General features: G+C 39.6%; 6 protein-coding genes across 7 annotated transcripts; 4 read left to right on the forward strand and 2 right to left on the reverse strand.

Moving 5' to 3' along the window:
* Nucleotides 1-249: 249 nt before the first annotated feature.
* LOC141841882 (uncharacterized) lies at nt 250-2,528 on the forward strand. Of its 2 annotated transcripts, none has more exons than XM_074730077.1 (4): nt 250-344; nt 825-998; nt 1,080-1,349; nt 1,774-2,528. In XM_074730077.1, the coding sequence occupies exons 2-4, from the start codon at nt 852-854 to the stop codon at nt 2,404-2,406; spliced, it is 1,050 nt and encodes a 349-aa protein (XP_074586178.1). In that variant the 5' UTR covers nt 250-344; nt 825-851; the 3' UTR covers nt 2,407-2,528. The 2 variants fall into 2 exon arrangements, with proteins under 2 accessions (XP_074586178.1, XP_074586179.1); XM_074730078.1 differs by having other exon boundaries at nt 277-380.
* Nucleotides 2,529-4,356: 1,828 nt separating this feature from the next.
* On the forward strand, nt 4,357-6,163 carry LOC141839190 (putative xyloglucan endotransglucosylase/hydrolase protein 30). Its single transcript, XM_074726883.1, has 4 exons — nt 4,357-4,598; nt 4,683-4,783; nt 5,169-5,377; nt 5,481-6,163. Exons 1-4 carry the CDS (start codon nt 4,406-4,408, stop codon nt 5,989-5,991), a joined length of 1,014 nt encoding a protein of 337 aa, XP_074582984.1. The 5' UTR covers nt 4,357-4,405; the 3' UTR covers nt 5,992-6,163.
* Nucleotides 6,164-7,477: 1,314 nt separating this feature from the next.
* LOC141837716 (UV-B-induced protein At3g17800, chloroplastic-like) lies at nt 7,478-10,912 on the reverse strand. The gene is made up of 3 exons (XM_074725092.1): nt 10,714-10,912; nt 8,546-8,826; nt 7,478-8,396 (listed from the first exon to the last, which is right to left on the reverse strand). The coding sequence occupies exons 1-3, from the start codon at nt 10,855-10,857 to the stop codon at nt 7,607-7,609; spliced, it is 1,215 nt and encodes a 404-aa protein (XP_074581193.1). The 5' UTR covers nt 10,858-10,912; the 3' UTR covers nt 7,478-7,606.
* Nucleotides 10,913-11,553: 641 nt separating this feature from the next.
* Nucleotides 11,554-16,112, forward strand: LOC141841975 (replication factor C subunit 3-like). Its single transcript, XM_074730179.1, has 12 exons — nt 11,554-12,225; nt 12,802-12,912; nt 12,988-13,020; nt 14,094-14,262; nt 14,401-14,579; nt 14,694-14,830; nt 14,967-15,062; nt 15,152-15,221; nt 15,305-15,385; nt 15,488-15,551; nt 15,639-15,701; nt 15,793-16,112. The coding sequence occupies exons 1-12, from the start codon at nt 11,572-11,574 to the stop codon at nt 15,825-15,827; spliced, it is 1,692 nt and encodes a 563-aa protein (XP_074586280.1). The 5' UTR covers nt 11,554-11,571; the 3' UTR covers nt 15,828-16,112.
* Nucleotides 16,113-17,838: 1,726 nt separating this feature from the next.
* LOC141840747 (uncharacterized) lies at nt 17,839-21,302 on the forward strand. The gene is made up of 5 exons (XM_074728810.1): nt 17,839-18,198; nt 18,394-18,656; nt 19,520-19,637; nt 19,790-19,998; nt 20,493-21,302. The coding sequence occupies exons 1-5, from the start codon at nt 17,839-17,841 to the stop codon at nt 20,941-20,943; spliced, it is 1,401 nt and encodes a 466-aa protein (XP_074584911.1). The 3' UTR covers nt 20,944-21,302.
* Nucleotides 21,303-21,792: 490 nt separating this feature from the next.
* LOC141839942 (uncharacterized) lies at nt 21,793-23,592 on the reverse strand. The gene has a single exon (XM_074727806.1). It carries the CDS (start codon nt 23,572-23,574, stop codon nt 22,030-22,032), a length of 1,545 nt encoding a protein of 514 aa, XP_074583907.1. The 5' UTR covers nt 23,575-23,592; the 3' UTR covers nt 21,793-22,029.
* Nucleotides 23,593-23,614: the final 22 nt, after the last annotated feature.

The raw sequence follows: 23,614 nt of genomic DNA on the forward strand, positions 1-23,614 counted from the left end.
GTGATTTTTTTCTTAATTTCCATGTTTGGAATATATTTCACGATGGATCAGGACAAGGGCAAGCGTGGCGGCCGCCGTCGGGCCACGACCGTCTATCATCATCCAACGACCCATATCTGACGGTCGAAACGGATCGAAGCAACCGGGCCCAAATCTAGGGTCAGCGATGACCGCGGGTAGGCGGTCAGCGATCGAGACTTGGACTTGTTCGGCCCCGTGGCCGCGGCTCTAATAAGAGAAGTTGGGAAGGGCTTGAGGCTTCGTCGTGCCGCCCACGCGATTTGGGATTACCATTCGCCGCTCTTCTCCCTCTCGCGATCTCGCTACGTTCTTCGTCGCGCGAGGTGCCCTTCTCTTATTTCCTCGATTTCCCTTCTAAAGTATGTTTTTTTTCCCTTTCTTTTTCCGATTGGAAAAGAAATTGCGAAAATTATGGTTTTCTCCATGATATTGATTTTTGTATGTGTTGTTCAGATGTAGATGTAAGAAGTAATTCTCTCTTGTCCCTCGTTATGATTTCATGATTTGATGCTGGATCCGCCTTTATTATGATTTCACTAGATGGTATTGCTTGTCTCCATGTAATAGTCAAATCTTTTGGTTGGAAAAAAGAACTTTTTTCAACTGATGGCATTCAACTACATACAACAATTTGTTATCTCTGTTAATTAATCAGTTCTAGCATAGATTTGCAATGAGGAGTTTTTCGATCATATTCGATTTTATATCTTAAGTATGATTGTTTTGAGTCCAACAAAATTTGGATATTTTGTTCTGGTTTCTGCTTGGAGTTATATTTCATACTCGTCCACCTCTTATTGTAGGATTTGTTTCTGCTGCTTGGCATTGTAATGGAGGCTGGTTCGAGGGGGAAACTTAGTGAATCGTCCTCTCCTGATATTTCTTTTGCTAACCAGGATATTCAGAGATGTCCATTCTTGAGAAACATCCATCAACCTACTAGTTTCTCCTTCTCAGCTGTCAATTTTTCTACCCCTGTAAGTTGTTATGAACTTCAGGAAAGCTCACATATTCATAAGATGTAATATTAACTCATACATCCTCTCGGTTTCAAATAGGTACGAGGCCATGGTCCAATCTTTGAAGATGGACCAAATTTTGACAATGCATTCAGGCTTTTCCATGGACGTAATGGGGTCGTTCCCCTCTCAGGCAGCACATTTGTGCCTGATAAGAAACTAGAGCCTGAGATTTCACCGGAGTTTAATCCCTTAGCAGCAAAGGCAGCCACAATCAGCCTTTCAGCTTTTGGACCAGGAGGACCTTTTGGCTTTGATTTCCTCTCAAACAAGTGGAAGAAGCAGAATGGTAGATCATCCAATTCTCAGGTACTTCAATTATCATTTCTTAGCCGTTAGAGTGGAACTAATCCCTGAACATCCTGCACATTTTGACTGCATCTTACTAGTGCTTGTTTGCATAGATGGTGAACCATTAATAAGTGTAACATGAATTATGTCAGGATTAGAGCTAGTTGTATAATCCTTTTTTCTTCAATATGATGCAAATATTTCTCTGTTTAGATAGTTATTGGGACTCAATGCATCATTGCCTTTTCTCACTGCTATTTGTCTTTAAATGTAATAAATCTGAATCCAACTTTCATAAAGAAATGAAATTGTGAACGTATACTAGTTAATTATTTTCTGCAGTTAACTTGAGCCCCAAATTGGTTCAGGTGGAATACTTTTAGTCTTTAATGTCCTACCATAAGTCGTTTTGTCGTTAACATGTCTTTGGAAAATGTTACAGAAAAGAGGCGATTCAACACATGAGTCACAGAGCAATGAGTGGCTGGAAACTGGACAATGCCCAATGGCAAAGTCGTATAGAGCAGTCAGTGCTGTACTTCCCCTGGTTGCAAATGTTTTAAAGCCTCCCCCAAGCATGAAACTAAGGTGTCCACCAGTTGTGGTGGCTGCCCGTGCAGCACTCGCTCGAACGTCTTTTGTGAAGAATCTCCGGCCACAACCTCTTCCAGCAAAGATGCTAGCCATAGCCTTGCTGGGCATGGCTGCAAACATTCCACTTGGAGTCTGGCGGGAGCACACCAAGAAGTTCTCCCCCCAATGGATCACAGCAGTCCATGCGGCTGTACCATTCATTGCAATGCTAAGGAAGTCTGTGCTGATGCCCAAGGCAGCCATGGCGATTACAATTGCAGCCTCAATCCTAGGTCAGACCATCGGATCGAGAGCTGAGCGGATTAGGATAAAGGCAGCAGCAGCAGCATCAGCTGCTGACGAAGGAAACCCTGCAATTCTCATAACCAGAACACTTGTATCTGCTCAAAAGACAGGACAATGTGGCCCTGAAGTAGCATGGGATCCTCTCTCCCTCAAGCCAAGGAGCTCGAATCCAACAGCCCCTTCGATATGCTATTGATCGAGATTAGTTTGTCAGAGATTGTATTTGTCATTCTTCAATAATTTCAGCATCTCCATGACTGAATCGTTGTGTATTAATATGAATGAGTTTACACCAATAAACCCAATTTGTTTCAGTTCGTCGCAGAAAAGAAGCACTATTCTTAATATCTGATTTGTTCTCTGTCAACAGCGTGAACAAATCATGGTGTCTTGGTTGGTTGGCTGGCTGAATTAAAGATTGACCAAACAATGAATGGTTCATAAATAAACCTTGGTGGCTTTGGTGGAGCGCAAGCAACCATCGCGAAGCACAGGTATGACTTTCTTGTTCAGACTTAATTATTGCCCATGTGAAGGCACCCACCTTCTTCTTCTTTCTTTGATTTTTGTTAATATTACACATGCATTTGTTGACCAATCAAAGCTGAAATGCGCCGTTGCTTCAATTCAAAACAGCACGCCTCTGTTGGACTGTAGAAGATTAGTAGTTGGCGGAGTACGTATCGCGCAAAGTTTAATTCACTACGGGACCTCTCCAGCCATTATTTATTTATTTATTTACAGAATTTTCTTCTCTTTTTTTTCTTCTTTCTAAAAAATGTCTCCTAGTGTTCTTTGTCACAATTTTATTTGTCTAAATGCCCACTTTCTGTCAAGTTCTTAGACATTTGAATGCATTATTTCACGAGTCACCTTTCACTAAGTGGCTCACTTAGTCAATCTTCTCAACTCATCAATTGCACTAAGAGAGAAGGGTGGGTCCCCTGTCCGTGACTGTCGCTTGAAGGGAGGGGATAAAGGTGTTTGTTTTTCTTTTGCATAAATTTAGTTTTTCAAAAATAGTTCATATATATAGATAAAATAAGAGAGATTAGACTCCTCAAATATATAATCAAAAGATCAGTATAATAGTCTAGGCAGTACTAACCGTTGAGCATACACATATGATCCATCACATAAGAAACTATATCAAATTCATGACACTATCAAGACACCATAGCCTCACATGTCCACACATCACAACACTTGCATACTCATTTACGGACCATACAAAGCACTACAGACCATAAAATCAATCTCATCTCAGGAATAGAGTCACCGTCAACTTGAATACTACCGTGGTTTGAGATATATAAATCGATACACATGGATCTATACCTTGTGAAAAATCTAATCAAAATTTGGAATAATATCTTGATAATGTTTTCGATATTGTGCCTCTTATAAATAGTATATCAAACTAGAGATGTATAAATTTATTTTGAAAGTATTTTTAATCTCGCCCTCTAAATTTACAATGATAATCTAAGGGCTTGGCCATAAAAAAAAACATGTCAAAATAATCTTGCTTTGCAAACTGGCTTTATTTATTTATTTATTTATTTTAAATGGGGAATAAAAGATACGCACATGATTTAGTGAATTTGCCGTGTGTCACGCGTCAAACATTTAATGCAAAATCTGTTTTATTTATGGAAAATATCCATTTACAGCGAATATGCCTCATTTTCCGCGACTAACTGCCAACCAAAAGGCTTTCCTTCCTTAAAAGAAAAAAAATATTTATTTATTTATCATTATTAAAAGAATAGTGCATTTAAAAAAATTATTATAATAAATTTTAATCAAACTATAATTTATTAATTATCCATTAAAAAACTCATCCTTAAACATTTTGAACCGCGTCCGGACCAATTACAATGCGACTCGCTGTCAAACGCGTCGTGGGTTCAAGTTCCAACTTCCACCGCACGGCGCGCGGGGGCAGAAGCGGAATTTCAAACCGAAAAAGTGGACCCTACAAGAAAAAGAATCTTTCATTGAGTGGGAGCCAGCCAGGTCACACCACACTTTCCCTCCCTCTCCTTCCATATCCTCCCAATTTTTTTATTATTATTTTTCCAAAAATTAAAATCCTACGCATTATCTGTGCGGACATCGGTGCGCGTATATAGCTTCGGTGCGGACGACGCCGAGACGACACCAGAAACCAGCGAAGCCGAGCGGCGACAGCGATGACGATGTTTACGGCCCTCCTCCTCCTCCTCCTCCTCCTCTTCTCGCTTGTAGCGGCGGCGTCCGCGGCGGCGGTGTTTAACTTGACGACTTTGCCCTTCGACGACGGCTTCTCCCACCTCTTCGGCAACGACAACCTCGTCCGCTCCGGCGACGGTCGTGGCGCCCGCCTCACCCTCAATCGTTACTCCGGTACGGCTCCGCAATCCCTAGTGCGTTTTCCTTGAATCGAATATTGTTGGTTGGTGATTGAGAACGCGTTTTGTGGCGGTTTAGGATCGGGATTCATTTCGAGTGATCTTTACCATCACGGGTTCTTCAGCGCTTCCATCAGATTGCCCTCCGATTACACCGCCGGTGTAGTTGTCGCCTTCTATGTGAGTCTTTTCCTCTGTTTTCTTGCGTTTTAATCTCCAGAAAATTGTTCAGTTAAGGATCGAAGTAGATGGGAAAGGGTTTTTTTGTTGAATTGAAATCGAAACAAGTTAGAACTGAAGCGGCCGATTGGTGTCGTAGAAACCCTAGAAAAGAACTTAGGTTGAGACAAAATTGAATGAATTTCTTGAACATGCATCATGTGAAATTCATCGAGGCAGTGAAATTAAACAGTCAAAGATTGCAACTTGCAAGTCAAATCACAATTTGATTGAAACCAGGAATCTTGGCACATGACTCTGCTAATACATAATCGATCGATTTAGCCGATCGACAAGGTTGGTTGTGGCGCTGAATGTTTTGGTGCGGTGTTGTATTTTGATTCAGACTTCCAACGGCGACGTGTTCGAAAAGACGCACGACGAGCTCGACTTCGAGTTCCTCGGCAACATCCGCGGCCGCGACTGGAGGATACAGACCAACGTTTACGGCAACGGAAGCACCAGCCGCGGCCGCGAGGAGCGCTACGTCCTCCCGTTTGATCCCACCGCCGAGGCTCACCAGTACTCCATCCTCTGGACCGCCGACCGCATCATGTAAGTAAGCTGCACCGAAGGTGTTCGATGTTTTTCTCCAATAAGCTAGCTTCTGATCGAATGGTAGTTAAAAATTGTTCGCGGATTGCGGCCCCTTGTGCAGGTTCTACATCGACGACGTGCCCATCCGCGAGGTGGTGCGGAGCGGCGCCATGGGCGGCGACTACCCGTCGAAGCCGATGTCGGTCTACGCCACCATCTGGGACGGCTCCACGTGGGCGACGGCCAACGGAAAATACAAGGTGAACTACAAGTACGCCCCCTTCGCCGCCGACCTCTCTGATTTCGTCCTCCGCGGCTGCCGAGTCGACCCGATCCAACTCGTCGACTCCGCCCGCCGCTGCGCGGATGCTCAGGACGAACTCCGCGCTTCCGACATCGCCGTCATGACCCCCCGCAAGCGCGACGCCATGCGGCGCTTCCGGAAGCGCTACATGACATACTCCTTCTGCTACGACACCAAGCGCTACCCCGTGCCCTTCCCCGACTGCGACATCGTCCCCTCGGAGCAGGCCCGGTTCCTCGACACTGGCAACTCCAAATTCCGCCACGACCTCCGGAGGTCCCGCCGCCAGAGCCGGAAGCCGAGGCCCGACGGCGAGATTAGCTATTAATGTCCGAATTCAAATGTGAATTAGCGTATATTCTTTTTGTCGTTACATAGTAATAATTATGACGCGTCTGTACGTAGCCATACATTATAATACCTATTGGATTCTTTGTTTTTTTTTGTTTAGTGTATGTAGCCATACATTATAATACGTATTGGATTCCTTGATTCTTCAATTTTTGCTGGGTGGTCCTCGAATTAATTTATGTAAAGGAGACGGTGGGTGCCTGTTGGGATGATGAAGAAATTGTCGGACAATAAATTGATGATTAAAGATTGGTGGGTAGTTGGTGACATCTTCATGTGTCATTTTTTCTACTCTTCACAGCATTGTGAATGATTTTCTGCCTAACTTGCAAGTTGGTGGAATTGAATTGAAAACAGGAGACATAGACTTAGAACTACACACCACACCATCCCAACAGTCTTATACGATCGATCCCACGATCTATGAAAAGTGCAATCGAGTAATTGTTACAATCGTAGACATTACACACCACACACAAAACGAGTAGATTGTTGAATCCAAATCCAAACCCACTTTAGTTTTGGCTTCGAGTTGTCGAAGGCACTTTCCATTAAATTGGTTACAGTGATCAGAACTCTGGTTAGCAAATTTCAGTTTGGGTTGAACAAAAGAAGGTCGCAAAGGAAAACTTCTTTTTGGTAGCAAATTTCAGTTTGGGTTGATCTTTGTAGTTTCGGGTGTATTCTTCACAGGAATTCTCTTTAAAAGGTTGACAAATTTGAGTTGGCAACTTTTATTTTTCCAAATGCTGACTCAACAATCAACTGCTTTCTGGATTCTTTGCTTGCCAAACTGACAGGATGAGGAAGGCCAATCCATCCATGTGGTGTGGACCCTATTCCTCCTACTGCCACCATTCAATTCAATGCATACATTAGCAGTTGAGGCAAGATGAAGAACTCTTCATGTGATCTTGCTTCTTTAACTAATCCCTTACTCATTTATTTACCTTTTTTGTATTGTTTTTTGCAGATTGGCCTGGCTTCATCACATTCCATATGACATGATTCCCTTAAACCATCTACATGTGGGTCATAGCACAAGGTTTAAGTGAGTCTGAAGCTATCCGCAAGAACATGCATATATCGTCGCAGCAACCAACATGCTCCCTTGCTCATCTTGTATTGTTGAAGGTATCAGCCAACTACTGAACATGTATCACCTGCACTAGTTGTGAATTGTTGGCAAGTTTAGAGAACAAGGCATTGATGATGGAGCCCATAGCAGTCCACATCAAGTAGAGAAAAAATATGTCCCCAAAAGATGAACATGGGGGATGGAGGGCAGCTTGGGAACATGGAGTAGCAAATCTGTCCTGTACAATTTTAGAAAATACAAATAGGAAAGTGATTCCTAAAAACACTTGAGAAAAATTTAGAATGTATGATTATATGTTAACTAAATGAACTAATTCCTAAAAACATTAAGTTTAAACAATTAGTAAATTTGAAAAACAACAACAATTTGAAATTTTGATGTAATTCAAATTTATATAATTTGTGCATCCAGTTTTGCAGTCATATATTTTGTACAATTGCAAAGAGGATACTTTAAGCATGATTAGTTCCTCCGTTTCTCACTGTCACCCAATTCAACTTGAGACGAAGTGGTACTTTGATTCAACGTAGGTCTCAGCTTCCCAAAGGAAAGTCCCTAGTGCAACTGCCTCCAAGACCAGCATTGTTAGACCCGAAAATGTTATCCCCACCACTTCATCATTTTGAGATTTGAGAGATCCGTCCTCTAACACTGTAATGTCTGGCCTCCCAAACAAGGCCTGTGTCTGCTTTTCGATCAATGAAATAGCCTCCTTCGATCTTATGGTTGCGTATCGCTGCAATGTCTCTGCATCTAGGTACATCACGTAGGATCTCAACCTGTAATCCTTGGAGTCACTACTATCATCATCCTCGTCTGTTGAAATCTGCACCATGGATTCCCAGTCCCATAGTGGGTTAGGTTTCAATTCGCCGAACATTCTCGGTCCCTTGGATTTTGTTGGAAGAGTATTCATACTCCTTTCAAGCTGGTATCTTTCATCAACCCTTTTGAGAAAATATCCATACATGATGGAGGCTGCATAAAGCTTCCCGAGCTTTAGTTTGCTAATTTGGGCAACAGTAGTGAGGGGACCAACAACTCTTTCTCCAAGAATAAGGGATAAATGATTTTGTATCATCTCCAGTGCATCGGGAGAGTGTATCTTTTCCAATTTATGTTCTTGATTGGGCCATGAGTCCATTACATATGTAGGGTCTGGGGAGGTTACTATTGTAGGGATCATATGAATTTTGTTTTCCATAAATTTTTGTATGATCAAGCAGTAGATAATCTCCTCCAGTGTCTTCCTCCTTTCCTTCTCTTTAACTTCTGCAATTCTCCTGTATATTGTCAGGAGTATAACTCACTAATAAGCTGCCAGTGGATAAATATAAACTTGGGAAACATAATATATTGTTACACTTCCCTGACTTGTAGGAAGTGAAATTATATCCGAAAAGGTTCACAATTCTCTAACTTATTCACCAACCTGTGAAGGAGGAGGTCCTGGGAAGCTAGCGGAGTTTTTGCCTTTTCAGCATCAACATCAGATTGAAGTGTCTCAAGCTGCTGATCTATGGCTGCAGGGAGTAGATGTGGGTGGGTTTGCATTATTTGAGACAGAAACTGACCTGTTGAAGACTCAAATTGAAGGGGAGCAATTGGTGTTTGACCATCACTGGAATTTCCCACTGCTCTCAACTTTAAGCTTCTTGTCTGGTGATTCCCGCCATAAAATCCTATTCTTGGTCGCCCAATAGAAGCAAAAATCTTGAAAAAAAATGAGGACAATAAATAATAAGAAATTAAAGAACAGATTACATCAACAAAAGACAGAAAGTGGAAAAAAGTTCTTTGACCCTGTAAAAGTACTTAAAACTGATCTGCCAGACACAGATGTAAGAGGAAAACATAAAAAATAAAAGATTTATATTATCCAATGGACCCTGAATAGTTGTGAAACAATGCTTGCTGAACTAGTTGTGAAAACAATGCTTCCTGTTATTGTATAAATTACAAATTTCTCCTATATACCATTAGTACATTCAAAAGTGGGGGATAGATATAAGCACTTAGCACCAGAAACTTTATGGCTTCTATTATGGTTTGTATTTCTGGCGCATTTTATCCAAGTCACAATCACATACTTTGAATATCATTCAGCAACTATTCAGGCAAACAACCATAGTAGATATGCACGATGATCACATTGCTACTTGAAAAGGGAAATGGCATACATTAACATATCGACCCCAAGTAGGTTTTTTTTTAATGCAGGTGTCAAGGGCTTCACTTGACTAATCTTGGAGGTAGACGGTCTTCCCCTGATTCACCTACCCGGTAAATCCGGAGGTAGATGGCCTTCCCCATTGGTTCTAGCTAACTTTCTTCTGATAGGATGTTTCAAGATGTACGGGAAGTAGCTAACGGTCTAGCGGATTGATGCAACTGTTCTTTTCTATTCTTGATCAGTCCATGGTATAGAAAATGAAAAGTAATGGTGCATATTCAAGAGTTAGAGTTATTATGTTTTCTTCTCTCTGGAAATCTAACTCCGCATACTCATAGATGTATGCCTTGATCTTAATAATTTAGTTAACAAGACAATGTCTTCATAAAATAACAGAAATATAGCAAGCCATGATTCACAATCATTTGAGCTCAACTATATGGATCTTACTCCTCTTCTGAACTTAATGTAAGACTATATAACTAATGAAACTTAATCACATAAAAATATATGGTTATATCCATACACATTAATCTAGAAGCCATGGTAGAATACAACCTCTTCTGAACTTAATGTAAGACTATATAACTAATGAAACTTAATCACATAAAAATATATGGTTATATCCATACACATAAAGTTTACACATTAATCTAGGAGCCATGGTAGAATACAACCTCTTCTGAACTTAATGTAAGACTATATAACTAATGAAACTTAATCACATAAAAATATATGGTTATATCCATACACATAAAGTTTACACATTAATCTAGAAGCCATGGTAGAATACAACTCTTAACCCTTTTCAACTGGGTTTAGGGCCTAAATAAATATTCACAAAACAGCTTATTAATAAATCTGCTCAGAAGCCAGAACATGAGACTTTAAATGGGATGATGCAATCCTGCTCAGACTGCAAAGGAAACAGAATAACTAGATACCACGTGCAATGTCAAGTTATGCCTACTTCCAATTAGTATCATTGCTTGGATTTCCGTTCAATACAACCTAGTGAATGTTTAAAAGTCACTGAAATTTGAGAAATTGAAAACTGATATACGCATTCAAACAGAGTAGTCAAAAATTATATCTTTTGCTCACATAACATGTCTAAAAGGGCAAAACGACCTTCCAGTTCAGTAAACTCCGCCCCACACATTTCTCAAACAAAGGTGAATAATATCCATGATTAACAATAAAAACACAGCGATCCAAGGATTTCGGTCCAAACTGAACCCTAGAAAGACAAATTTGAGCTCCGATGTCTCCGACTGAATGAACACAGACTAAATGAATTCCAATCGCAAACGTGAACAAGTTTTCTTTTTTCTCAGATTTCATGAATCTCATCCTCGTTCTCAAAGAACAGGGTGGAAGCCAGAGGATGAAAGAACAAAAAGCCGTGAACCTGCAAACATATTTACCTTGTTGGAGAGGTGGGCCCTAGAGTGGGATCGACAGAAGGAGGAGGCGAAGAGCTTGAAGTCCACCGGAGGCGCTCTAAATCCGGCGACGGAGGACGGTGGGAGTAGCACTGAACTGTCCGCTGCGACGCTCCAAGCCGTCATTTTTTCCCCGTTCCTTCCTTAATCAAGGCGTCAAACGCCGAGACGGAACCGTGCACAGCCGTATAGGCGTTATTTATCACAACAAATAAAAACAAATATATATATATATATATATAATATTATATTTATTAATTTTGATTAATAATTTAATTAATTTTCTACGGCGGAACCGCTTTCCATTTGTTTCTTCCTTTTGATATTAAGCGGACGGCCAGTTTCCAATGACAGGCCAATAAAATATACATTTAACTAAAATAAATAATATTATTTACCTTTTAATATATATTTAATTTCTAAATAATCATAGACTGTTTCCGTTCGTCGAACATTTTCGAGTCGGATCCGCTCCAAGACTTGTTCCTGTAGCGCAGGAAAGTTTCACTAAATTGGCCGGGCAGCATGAAAAGCTTTGGATCATTTTAAGAAAGCACCTTTGCATCCGATCATTCCGCCGTTGTCTAGTTCGCCTCAGTTTCTCCGTCTCGATGTCCTCCAAAGGACGCCTCAACCGTTACTCAAAAGGATACCAGCTTTTGTAGAAGCGAACCCAGGTGGGACCACACAGCTATTTCCAACGGAAAGAAGTGTACAGCACGATGGGGCTCTTCGCCTTCAAAAGCTTCTCCCTCCCGCCGGACCTCCTTCCCCACCCCCGATGCTCCGCTCTTCCGTTCTCTTCGTGCCCCTACCGTCGCCGGAGCCTCCGCAGACACCATGCACACGCTTGTGGATACCATCCGCCGCTTCTCCTCCGAACCCGTCATCGCTTCTTCGTCCGAGTTCGGAAATCTGCTTTTCGAGTTCTCCGCCGCCCGCTCCTCCTTTCTGTCGGAGGAGCGGTTCGGCCGAAAGCGCCCCGTTATACACCTTCTGAGCCTAGGCTTCAGCCCTGGACGCCGCCAGGATCTCCCGGGCTCCGGCTCCGGTTCCACCGTACGCAACTCTGCTGCATCGACCGTTGGGATTCAGGGTCTTGGATTCTCCTTCTTCTTCGACCGATGTGCCAGCGCGGCTTCACTTCTCTTGGATAGATCTCCTACAGCCAATCTTTTTGGTCTTGCCCGGGTTCCTAAGTCGTCAACGCGCGGGGAGGAGAGTGGAGCGAAGGGCGAGACTGACTCTACTTCACCGGGGAGGAAGTCCTTGATGGAGAGCGAATTGGCTCCGGTCCTCCCTCAATCGGGCGATGCCAATGGTCCTGCTTATGGCATCGACAGTTCCGGAAATAAGGACGCTGCTAAGATGACGACTGCCCTCAGCACAGGCTCAGTTGAGGAAAAGCAATATGTTTGGGCAGACACATACCGACCGAGTATTTTGACCAAGTTCATCTGTAACAGAGACAAGGCATTGGAGCTCCGTCATATGGTACGCCTCACAATCTTTTGTGCTTTTTCACAGTCGGCCGTAACTCAAACAGGACTTAAACTTCTTTTGCCGAATCAACTAATGCATATCCACGGCAAAATTCTAATTTACAGATTCCTTTCCTCTCAACTTAAATAATCTTTTGTCAGACCCAAAAGAAATTCTTAGTTGTATAAAAATATAAATGGTAAAACTTCAAAGTTGAGAAGGTGGTTGTGTTTATGCTCTCAACTAGATCTTGTAATATTTAACCATGAAGAATGATAGTTGTATTGCGGTTATTTGAGATGCTGAAAATCTGTCATAAAAAGCATGCAGAAAGGAATGTTGATCGGTTTTTACTTTCACTAAGAAATGAACCGTATATTATTATCTCACTAAAGTTATTGTTACATTTGAAGAATAAGAAACTCTAATTAAAAATGAACTACCAGAATTTTTTTCCTTGAATTTTGACAAGAACTACAAACCGATTGATTAATCATTTAATTTTTTTAAACAAATCTGGGATTATAAATAAGCTACTTATGTAATTACTTTTTTCAGTGACATAATTGGTCTCATGCTACTTTATAGGTCAGTTCAGGAAAGCACAGTCATTTAATTTTTGAAGGCCCTCCTGGTGTTGGGAAGAAAACTATGATTTTAGCAACATTAAGGGAAATGTTTGGAGCAGAGAATGTTAAGGTAATAATTATTTTGTGTTGACAAGAAATGGTGTACATTTTAGTCTTTTATGCATCGTTTACCATCCTTTAACAGGTGAAAATGGAACTAAGGAAGTTTGAGTTGAAGGTACTTCTCTATTACATTGGTCCTTTTCATGGTAAAAGCTTATTTACAAGATATATTATGCTAAAAAAATTGGATTGATGTTTAGAGACTTCTAAAACAAATTTAAATTTCAAATTGGCAAGTTGTGGAATAAGTGTGTTTGAAAAGCCAATATTTGAATGAGTTATTGAACCTGACCTAACTTTTACAGCTAATAAATGAGAGAGATTAAATCTTAATCATTATATCTTTTTATCAAAGTAAAACCTATCTTTTCTCATGGTATAGCAATAGGTCTTGTATTCAAATTTTATGTCATTGATATTTACTTATCAGCTCACATGCTGGGTTTGGGCTTGAAACTCAATTATCCCAGTTTGTCTATCCATACATCAAGGGGCCTTCGTGTCAATAATATAAATGCAAATATTAACCTTTTTCCTACTAGCTTGAGTTTTTTAGATGACAACCAATAGGTTTGTCATACCTTGGGTGGGTGGGTTTCCTATATGCAGACATTCTTCGTTGGCAAGGTGAGTAATAGACGGTTACCGCAAAGTAAATCATAAGGAACTTACTTTTGCTAGGAGACATGGATATTGATGGTAGGGGAGACTGCACTATCATATGAAACTCGTGGTGCCCTGCTAAGGGAATTGAAAAGAAAAAAAATCTTAGCCCTAAGAAAATCAGCTTTGATAACAAGTTAAGAATGAAATATTTTTAGTATTATCATAGGATTACAGCTGAGTATGTATGCCTTAGACTAGGTTAATCTAAGATTCCTTTTATCTAATATTTAGATGTTTTGGCATTTTAGGCAGAAAAAACTTATGGAGTTCACATGACTAATTAGCTAATTGTTTGCTTAATCTCCCTGGAATGCAATTGTTGATATTTACAGATTTGGAGTATATAGAACAAAGAGAAGCAGGGAGTTTTAAGTGACTTTAGTGAGTGAAAAGATAATATTTAAATGAATTGTAAGAAACATAGTCTAACTTTACAAATTTTTTATAAGAGGAATTACCTAATCACTAATGTCTTTTCCCTGAGTCTCCCACTTTCTTACAAGTGAATGGTCCCATCTCCAGGGAGAATTTGTTTCAAGTATTGAAATTAGCATGGGGACATCTTCACGGCATGTTGAGGTTAATCTATCCGATTTGCATGGATATGAGAAGTATGTCTTAGTTACTTTGATAAATGAGTCTCATATATCATCAGGAAAGCACGTCATCTGTGATGGTAGAAATTGCAGAGGTATGTATCTCTTCTAAGCCTGATGAATTGTGCGAGCCGGCATCAATATTGAGAATCTGAAATGCAAAATAGAGGATTCTCTTAGGCTGATATTAGGCATGTTCTGAGGTTTAACGAAATTTGTTGTCGGGCTCGCAGTGATAGTTATCCATGATGCAGACAAGCTTTCAACAGATGCTCAACATTATGTCAGTTGGCTCATGGAAAAGTACCAGGGTTGTAATAAGATTTTCTTCTGCTGTTCGGAGGCCTCAAAGCTTCACATCATTGAACCTCTCTGCAAGACAGTAAAACTCCAACCACCATCAGACGACGAGGTAACTTGCACAATGGATCTGTTTTTCTCCCTAAAGAATATCAACAAAATCTTTTTCGCTCGATCAATTTTTATTGAGTTAGCATCAGTATAGGTGATAAAGCATGTCTTTCAGATTGTTCAAGTTCTGGAATATATTGGAAGCCAAGAGTCCATATATTTGCCAAAGCATATATCCAAGATAATTGCTGAGAACTCAAAGAACAATCTTCGACAGGCAATTCGCTCGTTTGAAGCATCCTGGAAATCAAAGTATTCAAGTAGCTATTATCAAAGAGAAATTTTGTTTTATTTTTTTCTTTTCAATGTAGATTGAGGAATTGTTTCCTTTAGTTATTCATACTATATAGTGCTTTATATCTGAGTTTTGTGTGATTGATTATTATAGTTATTCAGTGAAAGAGAACAGGGATATCCTAACTGGTTGGGAAGACGTCATTGCTGGAATAGCCAAAAGTCTTATTAAAGAGCAAAGCCCTAAACAGTATGCACATGTTCTTTCTATGGTGCTTGTTGTCACCAACTATCATATTGTAATGAGAAAAGGGATTGATTTTGTACTTTGTCGGACAGATTATATATCATCCGTGGGAAGCTCAAGAGTCTTATTGAGCATGATGTTTCACCAGATTTTATATTCAGCGTATTGTGTTTGCTTTTCCTAGACTTCTGACGCTTCTTTTTGAAAGAGAACAATTTAATGTTCTTCCATTCCTGTGTCTACAGGCCCTCTTTGAGGAACTGAAGAAACATTTGGATGAGCAGCTGAAAGACAAGGCTGAATTCCTGTATGATAAATACCGAAATGTAAGCCTGCAAATTTCATTTCACTACCTCAATGCTTGTTCGTTGCTATTTTCTGCACACTGATTTCTTTCGCTGCTCTGGTGCATATGTGATACTGAGTAGCTACAAGATTCTGACAAATGGAATGACTCGAAGAAGAACATCCGTTACTTCATGAGGATTGAAGGTAGTTTTCGCACTTCTTTATCCCACAACGCTTACAGCCATTATCAAATTCGAATAGATTACTACAGCGTATGATTTTTCTTTACAGAATTTACTGCTCATTTTATGAGTTTGTACAAGTCATTCATCACGAAGAGCCAAGCACTGACAGGTAAAAGGCAAAATGCACCTCCCTCCCTGCTTCTCGGAACGTTAACTCTTCCTGTCTATATGATTCCACAAACACAGCTTCTCTCATTCAGGCACATTACTGAACGAAGATGCAGGATTCCAATAAGAATTGGGGATCATCTCGCTCAAGGTTCCTTTGGGGTTGATCAATAATTTGCTTGAAAGGATGGGCAGGCTGGCAATTTGGTTTTGCCTGTCATAAACTGTCAAAATCGTGCCAAGTATTTTCTCTACATAAATGCTTTGACTGACGTGTAAACTTTTTAAGATGTTGAAACTTTAGGCTGACTCGAATTCAACTAAATAAACTAGTTGGAAGTATGCCACTAAATCCAAGCATTTTGCATGCTTATTTGTTACACTTTTAATTATTATTCATGTTTATTTTGCATTTGTTTGCAAGTATGCAATGTGCTAATTGCGTGAAATGCATTGGGTTAGTTGAAATTGATTGATAGATCAAATTAAGTTAAGATCCATTAAATATATTAAATGTGAGTTGGTATTCCTATAGTAGATTTGTTTTATCTTCTTTCTATAAGGTGATGAGCAGTATCACACCCCTCCCTTTTAAGAATAATTTTACTAAAATTTAGTAGAATATATTAAAAAAATAGATAAATAATTATAAAGGTAGAACAATACTATGTAATATTCAACTCAAAGTGGCTTAGTAGAAGGTAATTTTTATCAATGATGATCATTGTGATTATGATATTTTTATTTTTTTAAATGAATAATATATGAGAATTAATGTGTATATATATTTTTGAAAAAAATAATAATTAAACGTGATCTACTATCGTAGCCAATATATATATATTTTTTAATGGCAAAATATTTCATCCCATTTAAACTAAAACATTTATTTGACCTTTCTAAATTACCATACCACAAATTGCCCACTTATATTAATAAACAATAACATTTTATTAATTTTAGGAACATATATATATATATATATATATATATATAGTGAAGGATATTTATCCGGGTGATTTAAAGAAATATTTCCGATAGACAAATATTCCTCATTGTGGGGATATTTCAACATGATTAAAAATCACCGGGCACAAATTTGTGCTAGGTGATTTTTAATTTTTTTTAATAATAAAAAATTAAAAAATAAGGCAGTATAGGTCCAATAGTTTTTATCCGTTAGATTTTTATTTTTTTAATTTTTTGAACGTTGACTTCCAATGAATATTTTATTTAAAAATTATAAATAATTTTATTAAAATATAAATTAATAAATTAATATTAGACCCATAAATATTTTATTGATGAAATATTTAATTATAAAATTTAGAAATGATATATTTGATAGGTGAGACTCATAAATATTTGATTTGTGAGATATTCATTGTGGAAGTTATGATATTTGAGAGATAAGATATTTAGTTGATGATGTAGATGTAGAAGCCATAAATATTTGATGAAAATATTCACAGTGATAAGATAGATTCACTGTGGATATTTTCATCAAATATTTATGATCTCCACATCCACATCATCAACAAATCTTATCTCTCAAATAATATCTTATCTCTCAAATATCAAATATAACTTCCACAATGAATATCCCATAAATTAAATATTTATAAATCCCACCTATCAAATATCTCATTTCTAAATTTTATAATTAAATATTTCATCAACAAAATATTTATGGGTCTAATATCAATTTATTAATTTATATTTAAATAAAATTATTTATAATTTTCAAATAAAATATTTGTTGGGAGTCGACGTTTGAAAAATTAAAAAAATAAAAATCTAATGGATAAAAATTATTGAACTTATTTTTTAATTTTTTTTTATTAATAAAAAAATTACTGAGATTTCTAATCATAGTTGAAATATTCTTCCGCAATGAAGAATATTTATCTATAAAAATATTTTTTTTTTAAATCATCAGGATAAATATTCTAGAAGAGATGCCCTAAGAAATATTTTACCATTAGTAAATTATTAGGGGAAAAAGTAATTAAAAGGATTATTTAATTACAAAGATAGGGGTGGAATGTGATTGGCCGGCAGCCACGAAGCAGCGTCGCCTCCTTCCAATATAATACCATTTTAGCCTCGCTTGCCCTGTTTTCAGAACCCCGCAGCTCATGGCGCTTCCTTCTCATCTCTTCCTCTCCTCCCCTCCCTCCTCTTCCTTCTCCCCTCCTCCTCTTGCCCCTCTACGCCGCATGCCCATGCCCCAGCAGCTTGTTTTCAGTATAGGAAGACCTAGGCTGCGGCATCTTTGTGTTTTCGGTGGGAACGTAGGTCACCGAGGCGAATGCCTTAGTGTTACTCGTTCTATAGGCGGAAGTGAAGCGGAGAGTGGTTTCTGCGGCGACGGTTGTCGAGACGAGGAGGATGAGGAGGAGACGGTCGACGACGAAGTGGAGCAAGGTGAAGATGATGACTTGTTGAATTCGGTAGCGCCGGAGAGATGGGATGTGCTGGGCCTAGGCCAAGCCATGGTATGCTTTGATCTGTTACAAGATTTCACCTTTTCGATTCCAAAGTCTAGTTGTTCATTAAAGCCTTCCATGTTCTCAATAAGAATGAAGAGAGATAGTGTTTATGTCTGAATCATCCGTCCGTTTATGTTTTGAGTATTCAAAATCGTGTCTGTCTACTTTGTGACTTATGTTTTTGCTTTTGAAATTCACTAGGTAGATTTTTCGGGCATGGTGGATGACGAATTCCTAGAAAGAGTAGGCATTGAGAAAGGGACGAGGAAAGTTATCAATCATGAGGAGAGAGGGAGGGTTTTGAGAGCCATGGATGGTTGCAGTTACAAGGCTGCTGCTGGGGGTTCTCTCTCTAATACACTTGTGGCTTTAGCAAGGCTAGGCAACCAGTCTGCGAGTGGTCCAAACTTGAATGTTGCTATGGCAGGCAGTATTGGTAGTGATCCGCTTGGAAGTTTTTACAGGTAAAAGGTTCATCTACTTGTAGTTTATTAGTATCTAAAAGTTATATTATGAACAATCAAGAAGTTCTTTTTCTATTAGTCGATTAGAAGATTTTTTGATTGGTAGGATTATTTAACACATTATCAATTTTATTTATTTGGTTTAGAATCAATTGTGGTCATCAACTTATTGGTTCTGATTGCAAATTTCTGATGAAAGTTGGCATAATCCTTTTTTATTGTTCATTTACATAGTAAACTGTGGAAGCATGCAGTTGCATCATGGTTATACTTGTACTTATTGTTTATTCCCTGGTTTTGCTGTTGTTTATAATTTCTGAGAGTTCAACCAAGTAATTACTGGCAATGTTTCTAGATTGTCATTGGCAAATAAAGAAAGTTGATTTTTGAGGCTTATCTTTGAGAAAAAGGAGGGAAATACCTATAAATTATGAGGAGCTTTTTCTCCTTATTAACAGATTGACAAAGTTAAAAATATTAGATTAATTTAGGTCCTCTTCCTGAAGAGACTGTTTGTTTTCTTGTTTCAGGAGTTTGAAATTATACGGGCAATCTTTGATTACTTTTCTTCCTCAATATTCCCAATAACTAGCTTTATTATATTAATACTGAAATCATGAGGAGACTGTTTGTTTTGTTGTTTCAGGAGTTTGAAATTATATGGACAATCTTTGATTACTTTTCTTGCTCAATATTCCCGATAACTAGCTTTATTATATTAATAATGAAATCATGAGGAGACTGTTTGTTTTCTTGTTTCAGGAGTTTGTAATTCTATGGATGATCTTTGATTCTTTTCTTGCCCAATATTCCTAATAAACAGATTTATTATATTAATAATGAAATTTTGATCTAACTTGCAGGGCAAAACTTTGTCGTGCAAATGTTAATTTCCTTTCTAAGCCCGTGAAGGATGGAACAACTGGGACGGTTATAGTTCTAACTACTCCAGATGCCCAACGTACAATGCTTGCATATCAGGTCAGTTCCTTTTGCCTCTTAGGTTGCTTATTGACAAGGATCATTATAGTCAAAGTATGTCTTTTAGAGTATATATCTTAGTTTGACATTTAATGCTACATAACCATTCTATTCTGGGCCTTCTTACTAGGTTCTGTGCTTCATGTTTTCAGGGAAGATCATCAACCATTGACTACGACCCGGATTTGGCTAGTATAGTCTCTAAAACAAATATACTTGTCATTGAGGGGTACCTATTTGAGTATCCTCATACTATCAAAACGATTGCACTGGCCTGTGAGGAAGCTCATCGAAGTGGTGCACTTATTGCTGTAACTGCATCTGATGTCTCTTGTATTAAGAGATGTTATGATGATTTTTGGTAAGGCTCCATAACTTCTGTTGGCTTCATATACCATTATGATTATGGTTTGTTTGTAATTAGTCAATTTTGTCTGAAACTATCTCAATTTAGCACCACTGAGGATGATCTTTGAAACCTCTAAAATGTAAGCAATTTTTTTCTTAATTTATCATTGGGAGATGTGGTTGATCCAAATGGTATGATTTTTCTTTTGATTTGAAAGATTCATCCCACATTATGCAGGTTGAAAAATCATTTTCTGGTTTTTTTTTTTCCTTGCTGGGTAAGGTTTTTTATTAAGGCCAAATAACACGCTTTTCTTATTTTCCTCATAGTTGTTTGTCCTACCAGTGGATGGTTAGTATATCTATTTTGAAGACCATTCACTTTTGAATAAAAAGATGCTAGTTAAGAAAGAATCTGGAAGTCTATAAGCATTCTATACCAGATACAAACTTTTGTTTCTGTGGCTAATTTTGGCTAATTTTGAACTGTCGAAAACATCTTTACAGGGAAATCATAGGGAATTATGCCGACATTGTGTTTACCAACAGCAATGAAGCAATAGCCTTCTCTGGCTGTTCCACAAACAGCCCAATGTCAGCTGCTAAATACCTGAGTCATTTTGTACCGCTGGTGTCGGTCACAGATGGTTCCCGAGGTTCCTTCATCGGTGTGAAGGATGAAGCAATATACATACCCCCATCTTCGTGCATACCAGTGGACACATGTGGAGCAGGTGATGCATATGCATCAGGCATCTTGTATGGTATTCTTAGAGGGGCCTCAGATTTGAAAGGGATGGGAATGCTAGCTTCCCGTGTGGCTGCCGTGGTGGTTGGACAGCAGGGTACTCGTCTTCGGGTTCAAGATGCCTGCAGATTGGCCGAGTCCTTTACCTTTCATCTTGAAAGCTCAACGGTTTTTCATGATGTTGGGTCTGACCAAATCTCCAGCTTATGATTTCCATGACACCTTCCGAGATGATTTCAAAAATGTGTACATATACAACACAGATTGCTATTCTTGCTCAAGAGGGCCAAAATGCGATGAGGTTAAACTGAGAAAACTTACAAATTGGAAGCTATGCGATTGCTCATGACTAGGAATTTAGCATGGATGATTGCAGTACGTCCAAGCCAAATGTTAGTGTTAGAGGAAAAATAAAGGGTTTTCATTTGGACTCAATTCTATTGTTTTGAGATCCTCATGGTGAACTATTTGATTTTTATCAATTCATACAAGTTTATTGCTGTCTGAAACCTCATGCTTAGAATTTCAGTTAAGATTTTATTTTGCTCCTTTTCAGTTATATTAGTCAATAAATAACATGATTTTCTTGAGTCAGTCACTTGGCCTTCAATTTTAGTATGAGTTGAGGTGTTGCATTCACTTGGTTTTCATTGAATCTTTCAAATTTGAAATGCAACACAATAGAGATTGCTTGTTGCATTTATATAGTTTCTTCTTACTTTAAACACAAACTTAAAAAGGCTTAATTCTAAGTAGCGGTTACAACTGATTTCATTTGATTGTGTGGAAACAAAAAATTCTTATGAATTGAGGCAACATATGTGCTTTGAGTAACACTTGGAACAATTTAGCGAATTGAGTTCAAGCATTGTGTTTCTTATTGAATGTAATCTAAAATATAGTTGATTCTACATTTAGAATTTAACTAAATTATCCAGTGACAATGTTTGAATGCAGGATACTTTAGCCATCGAAACATATCAGTTCACATTCTTCATGAATCAAACAGACCATTGCACATCTAAGGAAAAAAGAAGCTACAGATACAGACATGGAAGATGAAACAAACCTCCACTGTACTTTCAATGACATAAACCAAAGCAAATTGAGTAACTAATAGTCACATACGAGTTGTTATTACTCACTTCAAGAAAAATATGAACCACATCACAATTCGATGAAATAGAACAAAGTAACAAAACTACTAAGCATTTGTATCTTCTGAAGCATAATTTAAGATACAAGCAAAAGGAATGATGGATGGATGAGGAAGGATCCAACTGACATATATTCAATTCACTCGTCCATGTTTTCTCCATTTTGGTTTCCTTCATCCTCGCTGAGATCGAGATCGGCGAGCAACTCTTCCAGTGGGATCGAAGGTACATCATCGCCATCAGCTGTGGATGCCACTTCTGATGGCTGATACTCTTTGTTACGATACAAGGATACGTTGAATCTCATCTCTGGGTTCTCCTCCAAGTCCCTCAAGAATTCCTCATACTCAGTGTTCCTCTTCTCCTCATCGTTCCTGCCCTTCGAGGTGGCATCGACCTCCATGTTGAGGCTCTTCAGCTTCCAAGTTCGTGCCTTTCCACGTTTCTTAGACTGCTTCTCCTGATAGCTCTTCTTTACAAGAATGGCTTCGGGTAAAACGAGACTTTTATGCTGATCAATGTCGAAGTCGTTATTGTTGGCTGAATACAGATCGTATCCGAGGGCATAATCTCCTGGATTCAGGAGATGACCTAGGTGAGTGCGGATGGTGAACATGGTGTCGTTCTTCCCAAAATCTACGACGCGCGCGACCTGGGCATGCGCCATCACATACCTGGAGCCACCAATATGGACCTCCGCGGACTCCAACTCAATGTCAAGCACTATGTACTCCACAAGCTGACGGCTTGTTAAGAGGGATCTGAAGGGGGCTCTCCAGTACTGATTTGCATCAAGGAAGGCACTCCGGAGGGTGACCGGGTCGAGCAAGGCTACCGAGTTAGTAACTCTGGTGCAGAGGACAAGCGGACCAAGATTCCCAAGGGCATTAACAAGCTTCGGGGGGAGGCAGATGAGATCCTCACGGCACACGGGGCTGATCTCCACCGAGAAAGTGTGCTTATAGTTGTAAATGTTGCTCTTTGGATCATGGGAAACGAGTTGTTTGTCATTGCGGAAGCGGATAGGGGCGACGCCGTTGATGAATTCAACAAACTTGGTGGCATGGCTGCGCGAGCCAAAGAAGAAATCCAGGCCGTGATCAGCCTCAGCTATGCGGATAGCACGGACAGCAGCACCATGGCGGAGGACGAGCTGTTCAAGGTAGAAGAAGGTGCGTCGGTGGTGGACGTGCTGGCGTAGCTGGACAACTGCAGACCATTGATCGGGATTGGCCTGGGCTCTTGTGCAGGTGTCACAGAGACGGTCGTGGACGGTGAGCTCAACCATATGGGCCTGCTCGAGGATAGCCCCGTGGAGCGCCTCGGCTTGGACACGGAGGCGGAGGCGGAGGCGCTTGGAGTGGGGCTCGGTCCAGATGAACTCGGCGTGGACAAGGCGGATGCGGCGTTGGGGAAGGCGGAGGCGGCGAAGGCAGAAGGCAAGCAGTTCTTTTGACTCGGGCTCGAGGCCGCGGATCCAGGTGCGTGGTGGCTGGAGGTAGGACTGGCACTCCGGACAGTAGACGATGGCGGCGTGGCGGATGAGGCCCTCGGTGATGTCCACCCGGGAGCGCAGGCAGCGGACGCACATGTTGGCCGGGTTGGGCGGCATCGCCACCCCGCAGATGCAGCATAGAACTGTGCCTACCGTCTGCGCCGGCATGAACATGCCCGATTGCTCCATCGGCGGCTCAACCTAGGTTTTTTTTGTATCGAAGAAGGAG

Source organism: Curcuma longa, chromosome 11 (assembly GCF_044706935.1).
Source record: "Curcuma longa cultivar G26 ecotype Majalengka, Jawa Barat chromosome 11, ITB_CL_G26_1.1, whole genome shotgun sequence".
NCBI lineage: Eukaryota > Viridiplantae > Streptophyta > Magnoliopsida > Zingiberales > Zingiberaceae > Curcuma > Curcuma longa.

Coding starts and splice junctions, on each gene's coding strand:
- LOC141841882 (XM_074730077.1), top strand. CDS start 852: ATGGAGGCTGGTTCGAGGGGGAAACTTAGTGAATCGTCCTCTCCTGAT. Junction 999..1,079: donor CTGTCAATTTTTCTACCCCT/GTAAGTTGTTAT, acceptor GGTTTCAAATAG/GTACGAGGCCATGGTCCAAT. Junction 1,350..1,773: donor GTAGATCATCCAATTCTCAG/GTACTTCAATTA, acceptor AAAATGTTACAG/AAAAGAGGCGATTCAACACA.
- LOC141839190 (XM_074726883.1), top strand. CDS start 4,406: ATGACGATGTTTACGGCCCTCCTCCTCCTCCTCCTCCTCCTCTTCTCG. Junction 4,599..4,682: donor CACCCTCAATCGTTACTCCG/GTACGGCTCCGC, acceptor GTGGCGGTTTAG/GATCGGGATTCATTTCGAGT. Junction 5,378..5,480: donor TGGACCGCCGACCGCATCAT/GTAAGTAAGCTG, acceptor CCCCTTGTGCAG/GTTCTACATCGACGACGTGC.
- LOC141837716 (XM_074725092.1), bottom strand. CDS start 10,857: ATGACGGCTTGGAGCGTCGCAGCGGACAGTTCAGTGCTACTCCCACCG. Junction 8,827..10,713: donor GGGCCCACCTCTCCAACAAG/GTAAATATGTTT, acceptor TTTTTTTTCAAG/ATTTTTGCTTCTATTGGGCG. Junction 8,397..8,545: donor CAGGACCTCCTCCTTCACAG/GTTGGTGAATAA, acceptor GACAATATACAG/GAGAATTGCAGAAGTTAAAG.
- LOC141841975 (XM_074730179.1), top strand. CDS start 11,572: ATGCACACGCTTGTGGATACCATCCGCCGCTTCTCCTCCGAACCCGTC. Junction 15,386..15,487: donor TGTATGATAAATACCGAAAT/GTAAGCCTGCAA, acceptor GATACTGAGTAG/CTACAAGATTCTGACAAATG. Junction 15,702..15,792: donor GAAGAGCCAAGCACTGACAG/GTAAAAGGCAAA, acceptor TCTCTCATTCAG/GCACATTACTGAACGAAGAT.
- LOC141840747 (XM_074728810.1), top strand. CDS start 17,839: ATGGCGCTTCCTTCTCATCTCTTCCTCTCCTCCCCTCCCTCCTCTTCC. Junction 18,199..18,393: donor TGGGCCTAGGCCAAGCCATG/GTATGCTTTGAT, acceptor GAAATTCACTAG/GTAGATTTTTCGGGCATGGT. Junction 18,657..19,519: donor CCGCTTGGAAGTTTTTACAG/GTAAAAGGTTCA, acceptor TCTAACTTGCAG/GGCAAAACTTTGTCGTGCAA.
- LOC141839942 (XM_074727806.1), bottom strand. CDS start 23,574: ATGGAGCAATCGGGCATGTTCATGCCGGCGCAGACGGTAGGCACAGTT.